Source organism: Carcharhinus amblyrhynchos, chromosome 12, assembly GCF_965287045.1.
Source record: "Carcharhinus amblyrhynchos chromosome 12, sCarAmb.v2.hapA, whole genome shotgun sequence".
Taxonomy (NCBI): domain Eukaryota; kingdom Metazoa; phylum Chordata; class Chondrichthyes; order Carcharhiniformes; family Carcharhinidae; genus Carcharhinus; species Carcharhinus amblyrhynchos.
Genome location: NC_137335.1, coordinates 508,823 through 526,895, shown reverse-complemented (window position 1 = coordinate 526,895; position 18,073 = coordinate 508,823). Strand labels below are relative to the sequence as shown.

Genomic DNA, 18,073 nt, shown 5'->3' with positions numbered 1-18,073 from the left:
TTGTTGATGTGTAATTTTAATTGGTGATTTTTTGAACAATTGATGAATGCTTCAATTATTGCTGCATATATGCTCCATTTGGCCTGTGACTTTTAAAAGAAAACATCCCTTATTATGTGGTTGTGGAATAATGCATGGAATTAGATGGAAACTATTGCTGCCGTGTGTTATTTTGCTGTCGCTGCACAGTTTATTCAGCGAGAAGGGCTCCAGGTTTGTTCGCAGAACTAAAGTGAGTTAGCTGGTCATGGTACCCGGGTGAAACGGGGACGAAAAAGTAGTCACAGTTCCTGTTCCTGCCAGTTTCTCACTGACTTCATTTTCACCTTTACTGCAAGTGTATGAGTGTGCACTTCTTGGGTAAAGTTGGGATTGGTTATGATATCCTTCATGGTCAAATATCATTTATCAGCGTTTCGTTGTTTAAGCCCATGCAGGTCACTTGGGTGAAATTCTGAAGGGCTATCAGGGAAATGTGTCCCAGCGTGAATTAATATTTGCAGGACAGAAAAAAAGTTTGGAAATGCATTGAATGTTGAGCTCACAGGTGATTATAAATGTCAGTAAGATCTTTCTAATCTTTCGATTTGTTGGTTGGTTAGAATCAGCAGATTTGTGATGCATCATCTGTGGAGTTGACTGAGCTTGCATCCTGGCACTACAAACAATTGATCCCTTTCTTTAGATCATTGAATAAGTGAAGAGGTGATAGAGAAGCATTTTCAATGAACTTTGCACCTATTTTCCCTTGCAGTGCACTATTAGTGATAGCCCTGAGTTTGTCCGCAGTGCTGGATGATAGACCTAGTTGTTGTCATTGGCTGAGGTTGTCCGGGTTGGACAATAACACGGTCTTACTTTTGGTGACCTATAGATTGAATCTGATCCCCATTTTCAGTGCCAACTTCTCTGGTCCAATTCCAGTCTTTAAACATCCTCAGCATGGGAGGGAGGGACTGTGCCCTGATTGGTGCTCTTTCAATCACTAGTCAGAGAAATAGCCTTTGGCAGTTCTCCGCAGATTTGAAAAGTTCACAGCTGAGATTGGAGTTTCTTTGTTTAAACTTTGGAGCATAGATGGTGGACAGAGAGGAAGAAAGGTGATAACATTGTCAGCAGGAAGTGAGCACGATGGATGGAAATGGATGGCAGAGGGATGTAAGTGACAAGAAAGAAAATACCAGGTACCGTGGGGAGTGGGTGTGTGTGTGTGATGTTGAGGAAGCGGGGAGAGAGTGGTGGGGTGATGTTGGAAGTATAGATGAGGCCGGTAAGTGAACATCAGAAAGGTAAGTGAGGCATAGGTGTTGGAAATATTTGTTTTTGAAGAAGCTTGGAAATTTTTTTGAATGTTGGCTAAGTTGTGTTTTTATTTTGTTGATGGGGAGGAATTCTGCATTTGTCATGAATAGGGGTTGATGAGAATTTCTTGCTGCTTGTGGCTTTTGGATCTGCAGGATTTAAAAAAATGATTATTTTCGAGCTATTTGAAGAGAGACATTGCAATGTATTTGTTTCTGTCTCCAGTGTTAACATAAAAATCTTCTAAAGAAGTTTTTGAATAGTACAAGCAATGGGATTCTGGCTCAGAATTTGTTTCTGTTTCCCTGGAAGAAGACTTTTACTTGCAAGTTTTAAGCAGGAAAGTATTTTGTAAATAAAATCAGGTTTTAATGACGGGCTGGCTGTACTGGAGAACACCGATTTACTGAGTATCAACACCTTTAGTATTAATATGACCGCAATGAAACAAGCAAGCAAAGTGGTGAAATAGGGTCTACCAGAAAAAGTAAAATTTGAATGCCAGTATAACGAATAATATAATGTACATTTCCTCAAAGTAGACTTTGCTGAAAACTGTGACAGTCAGTTTAAAAAAGATCAAATAATCAGCAGTGACTCAGTCATGTAGTGAAATTAGAAGACTCATGGGAAGCTTCCCATTTCATTAGCTGGTAACCAAGGTTCCCCCTTTAATAAGGCCTCTCTGTAGTGGTCACATTTTTTTATTTCTCATTTTTTCCTAAATTATTTTTAACTCCTAACTGAAGATTAAACTCTTAAATTACAAAAACTGCTGAGTTTTAATGGTAGGTCTGTGTCTTTCATGTTGTAATCCTGTCTTGTTTTGAAATTCATTTTCTTTTCTATTAATGCATGTAACGGGTAGGGATCTATGATCTTGGATTCTTAATTATTACTATTTTGGTAGAGATTGTGTGGCCTGTCAAAGGGCCATTAGGCAGTGTCCCACAGTTTCCTTGACTTCTATTGGTACCAAGGAAGTAACTTCTCCTTTGACATGGTGATTCTGCAGAGTGTACCCTTGGGCCAGAGATCACTGGTGTTTACATTGCAGGAGGCATTTTCAGGACGTGGCATTGCAGCCTCTCTAACTCCAGTTTTCAAGCAGATCATGAGAGATTCAGCCTTTGTGGCTATGTGTTGTGGCCACCAATTTCAGAGAGGGTTTTTAGCTATAGTTAGTATTTTAAATATGTAATTTTAACTACAATATAATTTACTATTATTTCATTTATCTCAATATGCTAACCCTAACAGACCTTGGTATTCTGGTTTAGGATTGATCCATCAAATCTTCAGCCCCACAAACTTGAAACTGGAAAAAAAAGCAGTCAGTAGGTAGTGTAAGTATGAATGGAAATGAGATAACTGAGCTCAAAGGTCTGAAGAATTCAGGCAGAAGGATTTCAGGAGAACTGTGGGCCTAGTTTGAAGGCATTCACTATACTAGCACCAAGATGCCACTATATATTCGGGAGAAAAATTTACAAGTGTTGTGCCAGTAAGCTGCTTATGAGACTGTCATACATTCATTACTTCTACTCATGTCACCATTGGTAGCAGACTTCCAATTATCATCACTTCAATCTAGTGTTTATAGATCAAACGATGCTGTCCATGGTGGCACAGTGGTTCGCACTGCTGCCTCACAGTGCCAGGGATCCTGGTTCGATGCCCGGCTTGGGTCACTATCTGTGTGGCGTTTGCACATTCTCCTCATGTCTGCATGGGTTTCCTCTTGGTGCTCTGTTTCCTCCCATAGTCAAAGACGTGCTGGTTAGGTGCATTGGCCACGCTAAATTCTCCCTCAGTGTGTCCGAACAGGCGCTAGAGTGTGGCGACTAGGTGATTTTCACTGTAACTTCATTGCAATGTTAATGTAAGGTTACTTGTGACTAATAAATAAACTTAACTTATTGTGTATAATTTGCTGTGGGATTTATCACATTATACTGAAATCCTTGGGCTTTGGTTGCAGGGAGAATAAAAACGGGCTGAATAAATGAAGCTGTAAGTATTAGTTGGTAAAATGCTAGAATCCGTCATCAAAGAAGAAATAGCGAGGCACCTAGAAAAGAATGGTTTGATCGAGCAGACACAGCACGGATTCGTTAAGGGGAAGTCGTGTTTGACGAATTTATTGGATTTCTATGAGAATGTGACTAGTGCGGTAGACAGAGGGGAACTGGTGGATGTGTTTTTAGATTTCCAAAAGGCGTTTGATAAGGTGCCTCATAAAAGGTTGCTACAGGAGGTTAGGGTGCACGGAGTTGGGGGTAAGGTGTTACCGTGGATAGAGGATTGGTTGACTAATAGGATGCAGAGAGTTGGTATCAATGGGTGCTATTCTGGTTGGCGGTTGGTGACTAGTGGAGTGCTGCAGGGATCGGTGCTGGGGCCTCAACTGTTTACCATTTATATAGATGATCTGGAGGAGGGGGCTGAGTGTAAGGTGACGAAATTCGCCGATGACACAAAGATGAGTGGAAAAGCAAATTGCGTAGAGGGTGTGGAAAGTCTGCAGAGAGATCTGGATAGGCTGAGCGAGTGGGCGAGGACCTGGCAGATGGAGCATAATGTTTAGCAAGTGTGAGGTTATCCACTTTGACAGGAATAATAGTAGGAGGGATTATTATTTAAAAGGCGAAAAGCTGCAGCATGCTACGGTGCAGAGGACCTGGGGGTCCTTGTGCATGAGTCGCAAAAACCCAGTCTGCAGGTGCAGCAGGTGATCAAGAAGGCGAATGGAATGTTGGTCTTTATAGCGAGGGGGATAGAATATAAAAGCAGGGAGGTCTTGCTGCAACTGTACAGGGTACTGGTGAGGCTGCAGCTGGAGTACTGTGTGCAGTTTTGGCCGCCACACTTGTGGAAGGATATATTGGCCTTGGAGGGAGTGCAGAGGAGGTTCACTAGGCTGATACCGGAAATGAGGGGGTTGGACTATGAAGAGAGACTAAATAGACTAGGTCTGTGCTTGTTGCAGTTTAGAAGGATGAGGGGGGGTTCTTATAGAGACATATAAGATAATGAAGGGGATGGATAGGGTAGAGATAGAGAGATTCTTCCTGCTTAGAAAGGATAGCAGGACTAGAGGGCACAGCCTCAAGATAAGCGGGGGCAGTTTAGATCAGAGTTGAGGAGGAACTTCTTCACTCAAAGGATGGTGAATCTCTGGAATTCTCTGCCCGTTGAAATGGTGGAGGCTACCTCGCTAAATATATTTAGGTCACGGGTAGATAGGTTTTTGATATCAGGGGAATTAAGGGTTATGGGGAGAAAGCAGGAAAGTGGAACTGATCCACTTCAGATCAGCCATGATCTTACTGAATGGCGGGGCAGGCTCAAAGGGCTAGATGGCCTACTGCTGCTCCTGTTTCTTATGTTCTTATGCATTCAGTGTAGAGGGGACATGAGAAAGAATCTTACACAGAGGGTAGTGGGTGTCTGGACTTCAGTGCCTGACTTGGTGGTGGAGGTGGAGACAGAGACCCCAACCTCTTTTAAAAATTACCTGGATTGGTACCTTATGTGCTGTAAGCTACTGGGCTATGGGCTGGGTGCAGAAAGGTGGGATTAGAAAGGGCACCTGATGTTCTTGGGTTGGTATGGGCACAATGGGCTGAAGATGGCCTCTTTTTGTGCCATAACCTTTCTATTGTTCTAATAGACCTGATTTTGTGTTGGAACATTTTTGATTCACCTAATTAGCAATTTGAAGCAGGAAGCTTGGCTAATTTTTGACAACCTACCCAGTCTGAGGAAGCTAAGATCAATTGTAGTACCTTAATATTGGTGACCTTTTGGATTCATAGTGGGATTACTGTTGCTCACCACATACTATATGCAAGAGGTGGTGTCAAAATGGCGGCTGATACCAATTTGTGGAGTGTAGCTATAACATGGAGAACTGTGCCAAAATACAGGAGAACATAGACTATTAGACAGAAATGGCAAGTAGAACTTAATATTGTGAAGTATTATGTGGTTGGATTTGTTAGGGAGAATAATGAGATCACTCGCTCATTGTGAAGTGAGCAGCTAAATGGTGCAAAGGAACAGAAATTTGGAAATGCAGATATCTCTCCTTTAGTACTGTACTGGAATGTCAGCCTAAACCTTTGTGCTTGATTCCTGGAGTGGAATTTGAACACACGAACTTCTAATTCAGAGACCACCAGCTACCCAGGACTGATACATTGAACAGGCTGCAGCTCGTAGACTTAGAGGAGATCCAATGGAGTTCTTTAAAATTCTGGATTGTATGAGTGAAGGTAGAAAAACTGCGTCCACTTGGGGGTTAGCCAAATAAAAATTGGGGCAATTTCTTTCCAAAGAACAAAGAAAATTACAGCACAAGAACAGGCCCTTCGGCCCTCCAAGCCTGTATTGACCACACTGCCCGACTGAACTAAAACCCCCTATCATTCCAGGGACCATATCCCTCTCTTATCCTATTCATGTATTTGTCCAGACGCCCCTTAAAACTCACTATCGTATCTGCTTCTGCTACCTCCCTTGGCAGCAAGTTCCAGATACCCACCACCCTGTGTGTAAAAGACTTGCCTTATAGAGTATGGGAATGGAATAGAGAATCCGGTGAACTAGTGCGGCAACGATAATCTCTCCCTCATTGTTAACAAAACGGAGGACATAGTGTAAAGGAGAACATGTCCCTGTCTGCGTCAATGGGGACAAAGTAGAAATGGTTGCGTGCTTCAAATTTTTAGGTGTCAGGGTCACCAACAACCTGTTCTGGTACCCCTCCACGCCATCACTATAGTTAAGAAAGCCCACCAACACCTCTACTTTCTCAGAATAAGGAATTTTGACATTTTAGCCATGATTCTTACCAACTTTTACTGATGAACCATAGAAAGCATTCTTTCTGGTTGTATCACAGCTTGATATGGCTGCTGCTCTGCAAGACCGCAAGGAACTACAAAAGGTTGTGAACCCATCACGCAAACCAGTCTCCCATCTATTGATTCTGTCTACACTTCTTGTTGCCTCTGCAAAGCAGCCAGCATAATTTAGGACCCTATGCACCCCGGACGTTCGCTCTTCCACTTTCTCCCTTCGGGGAAAAAGATACAAAAGTCTGAGGTCAGGTACGAACCCTCTCGAGAACAGCTTCTTCCCTGCTGCTGTCAGACTTTTGAATGGACTTACCTTGCATTAAGTTAATCTTTCTCTACGCCCTAGCTCTGAGTGTAACACTACATTCCGTACTCTCTCATTTTCTTCTCTATGAGCAGTATGTTTTGTCTGTATAGCGCGCAAGAAACAATACTTTTCACTCTATATTAATACATGTGACAATAATAAATCAAACCAAATCAAAATCCTTCAAAACTTGCCCCTTGCACCTTAAACCTATGTCCCCTAGTAACTGACTGTTCCACCCTGGGAAAAAGGCTATTAACTATCCACTCTTTCCATGCCTCTCACAATCTTGTAGACTTCTATCAGGTTGCCCCTCAACCTCCGTCGTTCCAGTGAGAACAAACCAAGTTTTTCTAACCTTTCCTCATATCTACTGCCCTTGCATTAATGCAATTGCATTTAAGAGAGACTTGATGCAAACACGAGGGAAAGAGGAATAAAGGGATGTGGGGGCAGGGTGGGCACAGGTATTTACTTTGGAGGAGATTTGTGTGAGCCATAAATACTGGCATAGATTAGCTGGGTTGAGTGACCTGTTTCTGCGTTATAGATTCCATGTAATTTGCTGATGTACAAGTAAACAGTATCTTTAATATAAAGAAAATATAGGATGTTTGTAGGGATGGTTTCTATTAACATTATAAAGATTGACTTTGAAACCATTCTTTTCAAAGAGATTGTTTTAATTCTATAGCGTGATTGCATTGAGAGGTGGGGTTGCTATGATAAGAGATTTCTATCACCTCCAAGGTTAGTCTCATGATTGCAGTCTTCTTGAATTTGCACAGCATTCATGAGCTGGTAACAACTTGTATGCAATGAAAGCGTAAGAAATATGAGCAGGAAAAGATCATGGGGCCTGTCGAGTCTGCTCCGTCATTCAGTAAGATCAGGCTGATCTGTAGCTTCAGCTTCACTTTCTCGTTGCATTCCCTGTCCATCGATTCTCTCACGTTTCATTTCCGATGAGTGTAAAGAATCCTATGATACATTTTCAGAGAAGTGCAGGGAGTTCTTTCTTTGTTCTGACCAATTTTCATCCTTCAACCAGCCCCGCCAAAGCTGATTACGAGCATTGAATTTACAGTTTTTATTTATTTTACTGTTTGTGGGATCTTGCCCTGCAGAAATTGGGTACAATTTGTGTCCAGACAATAGTGAAATCAGTTTAAAAAATCTATGCCAATTGAAATCTTAAGGATGTGGGATGTGAAAGAAATTCAAATGCAAGTTATTTGTTTAAATTGTGTAGAGGGGGTGTGTTTGAGTGCTGAGAGTTTCAAATGCATAAAACCTACAGTTTAAAACTTGTCATCAAATACTCTTAATTATATGTACTTTCAGATGTTTTATAGTGTACATTTATTATTTCCCCTCTGTATCATTTAGGTGTTGTGGGTCCACGTAGAGACAAAGTACATGAGTGAACGCTGGAAGAAAAGGACCGTCTGAAGATTTTCTTTTCAGACCAAACAATTGTGCCCTTTTACCATTAGCGATGGCCAACGTTGCAAATGAGGGAAGAAATGCTGACTGTAGCAGCCCAGCAAATGAATTTGGAGACATCATTAGATGGAGATCAGGTATGTTGGAAAAAGTTTTATTGTATCAAAACCTTGTTTTTTTTTCCTTAATCTGGACAGTCATAAGAATTTTCAATATATCCGTCTCTGTGGAGAATAACTAGTTATTTTAGTTATTCTACTGGCTACATACAAGGAAGCTTTCCTAGCCCCTAACTATTATTAACTGTACACAAAACTAGTGTTAGGTGTTTTCATTAATTTGGAGAGCCCAGTGTGCAACTGTGTTGTGATTTGATCTCAGCAGTTTTATCATTCGTGTATCAGCCCTGTTACAAATGTGGGACTTTAGAAGACAGTTGGTTATGTTTTAAAAAGTCTTTAACTTGAATGAAACAGAATGTTCTGGATTGGGGTTGATAGTGGTCACATTGGGCCTGTCCCTGGCAGAGGTTCATAGATCCGATTGCCATGGAAAAGAAACCCAAACTGAAACATCTGGAAAATCAAGTAACCCATTTTACACCTTGACCCAGAAAAGGTACAACTGCATATTGGCTGTAGAAACACAGACTATGAAAGAAAGAGAGAATCCAGCTGCTGTGAAGACAATGGAACAATCTGTTAACAGCCAAGCAGAATGCTGGTGTGAGTGGTTCTCTGTTCAAAAGGAAAACAGAAGGTGGGATTTTTGGAAACCTAAGGAACAAGCATTCGCGAAGGTGAACCTTGCTGGACAGCTGGTTTGTTCAGCGCAGGATGATTTTCGAAGGATATTGGCAGATTCAGTCTGTTGTGGCAGGGAGAAATGAGCCTGCTGGGAATATTTCTAGACTGGATCTAGTAATGTTATAAATCTGCCGAAGTGCAATGCACAGTGAATGGGACTGCAAGATATATCGTGATTGCGTTAGTTAATGTGAAAATCCCTTTCTTTAGCTTGGTGTATTGGTTACGTGTTCAGCAGAATTTGATTTATGTTGATTACCAGTCTTAAAATGGGTAATTGTATCCTTTGGTTTATTTTTGTTGGTTGCTGGGAAATTTTTTTTAAGTTATTGGTCACTACAAGATTGTAACACCTGTGGTATTGATAACTGCTTAAAAGCAGGAAGTGCTGATTAATATGAGTTCAGGTAAATCTGGAGAAAAAAGCAGCATTAACGTTTCAGGTTGATGACTTTTTGATGACTGAATGTCAGTTAGAACATGAACACTGTTGACATGGTAAATTTCTAAACTACTTGTTAGTTTCCAGCTGTGGGTTCGTAGACTACAAGTGTCTTTTTTTTTATTTTTCATAACTTTGACAATTAGAAACATGACAGTATCAGAGTCAGCATTGACAGTCACAATCAAACTTTGTTCCACTTGGGTTTGGAGGTTAAATAGTGCAACCTCGTGCAAAATTGCAAGTTAATAATTGGTGCTGTATTCTGGCTTTATTATTATTTATACCCAAAATTCTGTTCCTGTCATGGTGACTGTAATTCATATTAGAATATGATAATTGGTTGGCCTCTGAATCCTAGATCAGGATATTCCTAGGGAGGAGAGAAGGGTTGGGAGATGTCATGGTCTCCTGATCGCAGTCTCACCTGGAGATGTATTGTGTGTAGATTTCCAGAAGGCATTTGATAGGTGCCACATCAAGGTTTTTGTGGAAACTAAAAGCTCATGATATAGGTGGTATCTTCCTGGGTGGAAGATTGACCGGATGGCTGAAAAGAGAAAGGTATGCATAAATGGGACTTGGTCCAATTGGCAGAATGTGATGAGTGGAAACCTGCAGAGTCTGTGCTGGGGCCTCCACTCATTACAATTTACATCAACTACTTAAATGAGGGCAGTGAAGGCATAGTAGCTAAACTTGCAGATGATGCAAAGATGGGTAGGAAAGTATGTTGTGAAGAAGACAAGGAGTTTGCTCTTGGATATTGATAGTTTTATGACTGGGCAAATATCTAGCAGATGGAGTATAATGTGAGAAATTGTGCACTTTGACAGGAAGAATGAAAAAGCAGAGTGCTACTGAAATGTAGAATGACTACAAAACTTTGGGGTGTGGAGTGATTTGAGATCTTTTAAGGACCAGTTGGTGTGCAGGCAGACACGTTCCTGAAAATGAAGGACGGGAATGACAAGTTTTGGGAAGTTTGGATGACTGGGGAAATTGTTAGCTTAGTCAAGGAAAAAAAGGAAACCTAAGGTCCAGGCACCTAAAAACAGACAAATTAAGAGAAAGTAGGAAGGAGCTCAAACCTGGAGTTAGGAGGGCTAAAAGAGGCCAGAGGTTTGAAGGAAAAAAAACGAGCAACAGACTAAGAGACAAATATGGAAAGAAGCATTGCCTTTTATAGAGTGATTGACACTGCTTTTGGGGTGGCACAGTAGTTAACACTGTGTAATATGATATTAAGGAGGTAAATGCCTGGCTCAAAGATTGGTATGGGAGGAATGAGTTTGAATTCATTGGACATTGGCGCCAGTATTGGGGAAGAGGGGACTTGTTCCGATGGGCCGGTCTTCATCTGAATTGTGTTGCGAATTGTACAAGTAGGGCTGTATATAAGGTTTTAAACTAAATAGTGGAGGGGAGGGTTCAGTTGTATGGAGAATTAGAAAATCAAAGTTAAAGGAGAGGGTAGAAGTGCAGATTATAATGGAGCTGAGGGCTCAGGAGAGTTAGTAAAGTTTCCAGACCACGTAATAGAGGAGAGTATAGAAGGTGGTAGGAATCTAACCTCAGGCAGAGCGAAAAGGTGACAAGAATAAGAAGGGAGTTGGTCAATGCAGGACTGAGGGTGTTGTACCTAAATGTATATGTGCAGTATTTGGAACAAGGTAAATGAGCTTGCTGTGTACATTGAAATTAGCCGGTATGATGTTGTGGGTATCACAGAGACTTGGCTGCAAGGGGATCAGGGCTGGGATCTAAATGTCCAATGAAATGTGCCCTATCGGAAGGACAAGTAGATGGGCAAAGGGGGTGGGGGTTGCATTGTTAGTAAGGAATGAAGTTAAATCCATATAAGAAGTGATACGGGATCAGTAGGCATAGAATCTCTGTGGGTGGAGTTGAGGAATCGCAAAGACCCTGATGGGAGTTATGTACAGGCCCCCTAGCAATAGTCAGAATGTGGGGCAGAAAATAAATCAGGCGTTGGAAAATGCATATAAAAAAGGCAATATTACAATAATAATGGGGGACTTCAGTATGCAGGTGGACTGGGAAAATCAGGTAGGTAATGGATCCCAAGAGAAAGAATTTATGGAATGTGTAAGAGATGGTTTTTTTGGAGCAGCTTGAGACAGAGCCCACTAGGGAACAGGCAATTCTGCATTTGGTGATGTGTGATGAGGCAGACTTGATTAGGGAACTTAAGATAAAGGAACCCTTAGGGAGCAGTGATCACAGTATGATAGAATTTACCCTGCAGTATGAGAGGGAGAAGCTGGAATCAGATATAACAGTATTACAATTAAATGAAAGTAACTACAAAGACATGAGGGAGGAGCTGGCCAGAGTTGTTTGGAAAGGGAGCCTAGCAGGGAAGATGGTGGAATAGCAATGGCAGGAGTTTTTGGGGGTTATTCGGGAGGCAGAACAAAAATTCATCCCAAGGAGAGGAAACAGGCTAAGGGGAGGATGAGGCATCCATAGCAGACGAGGGAAGTCAAGGACAACATAAAAGCAAAAGAAAAAGCATACAAAATGGCAAGGATTAGTGGGAAGTCAGAGGATTGGGAAGCTTTTAAAAGGGAGAAGAGGACAACTAAAAAAGCAATAAGGGGGAGAAGATGAAATATGAGTGTAAGCTGGCTAGTAATATAAAAGAAGATAGGAACACTTTCTTTTCAATATATAAAAGGTAAGAGGTAAAAATAGATATTGGATCACAGGAAAATGAGGCAGGAGAAGTAATAATAGGAAACAAAGAAGTGGCAGAGTAACTGAATAGTTACTTTGCATCAGTCTTCACGGTGGAAGACGCCAGTGGGATGGCAGAGCTCCAGGAGAGTTGGCACAGATGAATGTAATGAAGGTTCTGGGGAAACTGAAAGGTCTGAAGGTGAGTAAATCACCTGGACCAGATGGTCCACACCCCAGAGTTCTGAAAGAGATAGCTGAGGATATTGTGGAGGCATTGGTGGTGATCGTCCAGCAATCACTGGTACCCTCCCTGCCTCCAAAGGACTGGAAAATAGCTAATGTAACACCACTGTTTAAGAAGGGAATGAGGCAGCAGATGGGAAATTATAGGCCGGTTAGCCTGATTTTGGTCATTGGCATGATTTTAGAGTCCATTATTAAAGATGAGATCGCAGAGTATTTGGAAGTGTATGATAAAATAGGACTGAATCAGCACAGCTTTGTCAAGGGGAGGTCATGTCTGACAAATCTGTTAGTTGTTTGAGGAGGTAACAAGAAAGTTAGATAAAGGAGAACCAGTGGATGTGATTTATTTAGATTTCCAGAAGGCCTTTGACATAGTGTCACGTAGGAGACTGTTAAATAAGTTGAGAGCCCATGATGTTAAGGGTAAGATCCTGGCATTGAAGAGGATTGACTAACTGGCAGAAGACAGAGAGTGGGGATAAAGGGGTCTTTTTCAAGATGGCAGCCAGTGACTAGTGGTGTGCCTTGGGTCGGTGCTGGGACCACAACTTTTCACAATGTACATTATTGATTTGGAGGAATGATGTGGAATTGCCAGACTCACCTGATGAAGGAGCAGCGTTTGAAAGCTCGTGCTACCAAACAAACCTGTTGGACTTTAACCTGGTGATTTGGAGGAAGGAACTGAAGGCTTTTTGCTAAGTTTGTGGATGACACAAAGATGTGTAGAGGGACAGGTAATATTGAGGAACTGGGGGAGGGGGGGCGCAGGAGGACTTGGACAGGTTAGGAGAGTGGGCAAAGAAGTGGCAGATGGAGTACAATGTGGAAAAGTGTGAGGTTATGCACTTCAGAAGGAGGAATGAAGGCATAGACTGTTTTCTAAATGGGAAAATGCTTAGGAAATCAGAAACACGTAGGGGCTTGGGAGTCCTTGTTCAAGATTCTCTTAAGATTCAGTCAGCAGTTAGTAAGACAAATGCAATTTTAACGTTCATGTCGAAAGGGCTAGAATACAAGAGCGGGGATGTACCTCTGAGGTTGTATAAGGTTCTGGTCAGACCCCATTTGGAGTATTGTGAGAAGTTTTGGGCTCCATATCTAAGGAAGGATGTGCTGGCCTTGGAAAAGGTCCAGAGGAGGTTCACAAGAATGATCCCTGGAATGAAGAGCTTTTCGTATGAGAAATGGTTGAGGACTCTGGGTCTGTACTCTTTGGAGTTTAGAAGGATGAGATGGTATCTTGTAGAAACTTTACAGGATACTGCGAGGCCTGGATAGAGTGGACATGGAGAGAATAGGGCTGTATAGGGCATTGGTGAGGCCGCAGCTGGAGTACTGTGTGCAGTTTTGGGCGCCGCACCTGCGCAAGGATATTTTGGCCCTGGAGGGAGTGCAGAGGAGGTTTACTAGGCTGATACCGGAGTTGAGGGGGTTGAGCTATGAGGAGAGGCTGAATAAACTAGGCTTGTACTCGTTAGAGTTTAGAAGAATGAGGGGAGATCTCATTGAGACGTATAAGATGATGAATGGGATGGATAGGATAGAGGTGGAAAGACTCTTCCCGCTCAAAAAAGACAGTAGGACTAGGGGGCACAGCCTCAAGATAAAGGGGGGGCGGTTCAGAACGGAGTTGAGGAGGAACTTCTTCACTCAAAGGGTGGTGAATCTCTGGAATTCTCTGCCCGTTGAAGTGGTGGAGGCTGCCTCGCTAAATATTTTTAAGAAGCGGGTTGATGGGTTTTTGATAAGAGAGGGGATTAAGGGTTATGGGGAGAGGGCGGGAAAGTGGAACTGAGCCACGACAAATCAGCCATGATCTTATTGAATGGCGGGGCAGGCTCGAAGGGCCAGATGGCCTACTCCTGCTCCTATTTCTTATGTTCTTATGTTCTTATGTTCTTATGAATGTTTCCACTAGTCGGAAAAACTAGAACCTGAGGGCACAATCTCAAGCTGAAGGGATGATCCTTTAAAATAGAGTAAGTAGTCTGACAACACCAAGTTAAAGAGAAACAGGTTTATTTGGTAGAACTTTAAAACAGAGATGAGGAGAAATTTCTTCAGCCAGAGAATGGTGAATCTATGAAACTGTTTGCTGCAGAAGGCTGTGGAAGCCAGATCATTGAGTGTCTTTAAGACAGAGATTGATAGGTTCTTGATTAATAAGGGGTTAATGGCAAAAAGGCAGGAGAATGGGGATGAGAAAAATATCAACCATGATTGAATGGCGGAGCAGATTCTGTGGGTCGAGTGGCCTAATTCTGCTCCTGTGTCTTATGGCCTCTCAGCTCCAGGTACCCGAGTTCAATTCTGGCCTTGGTTGACTGTCGTGCTCTGGTTTCTTCCCACACTCCAAAAATGTGCAGGTTAGGTGGATTGGCCATGTTAGATTACTCCTTAGTGTCCAAAGGTGTGTAGATAGATGGATTAACCATGGGAAATGTGAGAGTTATGGGGATAAGGTGGGAGAAAGAGCCTGGGTAAGACGCTCTGTCAGAGAGTTGGTGCAGACCTGTTGGGCCAAATAGTTCCTTCTGCACTGTCGGGATTCTATGATTGTATTGTTCCTTACCAAGAGCTTTACAAAATTGAAAAACAGAAGGTGAAGCAGTGAAGAATAACATTGTTCTTTTTTATCCACATCAACATCTACACTAGTCACCTCAACTCAGTCCACCTCCATCACAAGTAAAGTATATTACTGTAGGTCATGTAGAACCCCTAAGGTGCAGGAGGAGGCCATTTGATCCATTGAGTCTGCACCGACTCTCTGACAGAGCACCTTACCCAAGCATGCAACCCCATGTATTTACTGCATTTATCTCCCTAACCTACACTTCTTGGAACACTAAGGGTCAATTTAGCATGGCCAATCAACCTAATCTGCACCTGGAAGAAACCCGTGCAGATACAGGGAGAATGTGCAAACTCTACACACATAGTCACCCAAAGCTGGAATTGAACCCAGGCCACTGGCACTGTGAGGCAGCAGTGCTAACCACTGTGCCACCATGTTGCTCCCTAGTTTTCATTGTCGTTGATCCTTTATACATGCAAATTTTGGGATTGGGAGAACTTTCTAATTGATTCCATTGTGAAGTATGTTCATTGTTGCTGATTTTGCCCTTTGAGAGATTTCATGGTAATCTACTCCCTGTGAAGTGGGATTTTACTGTATCTTACGTTTGCATTTTTTAAGATGTTTAGAGTGGGTAGACATCTTTGCTTGTATTCAAAACTGTTTGGAAGAAACTGTACATCTTCATAGATGGGGTGGGCAACTTGCTGTAATTACACTTAGATTATTGGTTGATTATAGTCCTAACTGATTTTATATATACCTTGACAGGTCATAAGTGTACGATTAAAACAGATTATCTGGCAATTATCTCATTGCTGTTTGCAACACTCCGCTATGCACAAACTAACCATTGTGTTTCCCTCTATGTCAACGTTTATCTCACTTTGAAAGTGCTTAATTAGCTTGAAATACTTAAGGGCATCCTCTGGTTTTGAAAAGTGCATTATAAGATCAAATTTCTTTCTTTACATAGCATAGATGAAAAAAGTGTTTAGATCTCATTCTTTTGTTTTAAGTCCAAAATCAATATGCTTGCTTGCTTAATTAATACATCTGTGATAGGGCATGTAAACCATTTGGAGCCCATGTTTTCCCTGCCACTTTATGAAGTCTCAACACCAGGCTAAAGTCCAACAAGTTTATTTGTACTTTCCACTCACCTGACAAAGGAATAGCTTGTGGGTTTACTGTCAAATAAACTTGTTGGACTTTTACCTGGTGTTGTGAGACTTCTTGCTGTGTTTACCCCAGTCCAACACTGACATCTCCACATCATGACTTCCCTGCCACTTCACAGCTTTGGGAATGCTTGTGAGAACTCCATTTGGTTTGCTTTGCTGGGTTTAATATTTTCATGATTTGTTCAGTTGGAGCATGAGTGGTGTCTGCCATGATCTTTTCTGGAATTGATATATGTCATCAGGAAAACAAAGATAGTTTTAAAGGAATTATTTTTGTATATTGTTAAATATTAGAAAAATGGACAAAGGTGCTTACAAGTGTGGGGGTTGGGTTTCAATTCAAACTACACTTCTATTGTGCTTGGAGAAGTTATGGTGTGAAGAGTAAAAAGCTAACAAGCATGAGGTTGTTGCTGAGCAACCAGGGTACTTTTAAGGCAGAAAGGTTTTTGAGCTTGGTTTTAGCTGAATTCATTGGCAGTTGGTTTAGAAGGTTAGAAAGGGAACATCTCTCTCAGCTTAGCTATCAGAAAAACCCACACCATGGAGTAATAGTTAAGAAAACAAGTGAGAGAATTAGAGTCCAGCTAGTTAAGGAAACTAAAGAAATGAAGAGAGATAATGCTGGAATTCTGCATTTTCAGCAATATGCAGATTCCAACATCTGCGGTAATTTGCTTTTATACAGAAATAAAGAGAAGTTTTCAAGAGGTCTAAGGTTAAAGATACTAGAACACAGAACTGCTCAGGAAAGACAGGTGGAGTTGAAAAAAAGGCTGGGACATCTGAAAGATATCTGACGTGATTTTCAGGGAGACTTTAGTACAGCTTGGGAGATATTTGAAATAATTTTGAAATGGGTGGCTGGATCTCTGAGTGTGTGTAAAAGTCGTTAAGCCAAAAGAAATCCTTAATTGGCAGGTCTAAAATCTGAAAGTGAATTTTTCTTTGGAGCAGATGAGAGAAAGCAGTGTTTAGAGATTTGGAAGTGTGTCTTTTTGAAAGCAGTATTTGAAATCACTCATGGAAGCTGGAGTTCACTGAGACAAGGTGGCTCACAGCATAAGAATCATCTGGGGAGATTTTGAAGAGTAATCTACAGACATTCGCTCGGTTCAGAGTGTAGAGTATATTTGACCACAGCCAGTCTGTGTGGTTAAAGGCACTTTGCGTTACTGAGCTTAAGATATAATGTAACTTGTGTCTTGTGTTAACCTTAAAATCTGTATGTTTGTGAAGCTGAGGGGGAGTAAAGAAGTACTGTATCATAATCAAACTTTTCACGTTTAAATTTTTTCAAAATCTTCTTAAAACTAATTAGCTGTCCTGAGACTGACCAGAAGTTTCTAGCTTTTCACACTGGGATCTTTGATGCCACTGGTGCACCACCCCTGCCCTGGGTTTCCTGGTGGTGTGAGGTGGAGTCAATGGGAAATCCCATTGACAATGGCAGGACCAGAAGTTCCTGCGACTGGCCAACGGCGTACTGCCTCCTGCTGCATAAAACACACCATAGGGAGGCTATAGAACCCTCCCACTGTTCCTCCGTGTCTTCTTCAAAATAAAGTAATAATTACTGTCTTTTGAGCCAGGGTTCCATTTTGGAATCTTCCCACCCAGTTATAACATTAACTGGGATCATAGCATTGTTTATGTATTGTTTTGGCATGAAGCATTGAGTCTTAATTTTAAGTGATGTCACCATGAATAATGAAACTGAAAATATAAACAAGATGCAATAATGGAGAGGAACCTGTTTGGAAATTCTGACAGATAAGTACACAGTTTAGAATTGAGTTCATGTATTAAATGGAATATACTCATTGATATTGGATCTATATAATATTGTCCAGCTGAATTGCACTAATGAAAATTTGATGGTAGTAGAACAGTTAGATTTGGTGATTTACATTAGTGGTGATCAAACTCTTGTTTGTAAGTTATCTGTGGCTCCAAGCCTTGACTGTTGAGCCCCAGAAAGTCAAACAACAGTTTTCTGTATTAAAATAGAAAATGCTGGAAAAATTCAGGCCTGGCAATATCCGTGGAGAGAGAACATAGAGTAGTGTTTCGAGTACATATGATTCTTCAAAGCTAAAGAGGGAGAACTGTGTTGGATTAAAAAGGGGGTGATGCAGCTGGAACAGATTAGAAGTTCAGTGATTGGTGGGAACTAGGAGAGATTGCAACGAAG

At 41.5% G+C, this 18,073-nt stretch overlaps 1 protein-coding gene across 5 annotated transcripts in view; it reads left to right on the top strand.

The window, feature by feature from the left end:
• Positions 1-18,073, top strand: part of utrn (utrophin) — a 517,764-nt gene that overhangs the window by 8,124 nt on the left and 491,567 nt on the right. For all 5 annotated transcript variants that reach the window (XM_080199920.1, XM_080199921.1, XM_080199919.1 and 2 more), the window contains exon 2: positions 7,861-8,054. In XM_080199920.1, coding sequence (XP_080056046.1) covers positions 7,970-8,054 — 85 coding nt within the window. In that variant the 5' untranslated portion in view covers positions 7,861-7,969. The remainder of the gene's footprint in view (positions 1-7,860; positions 8,055-18,073) is intronic.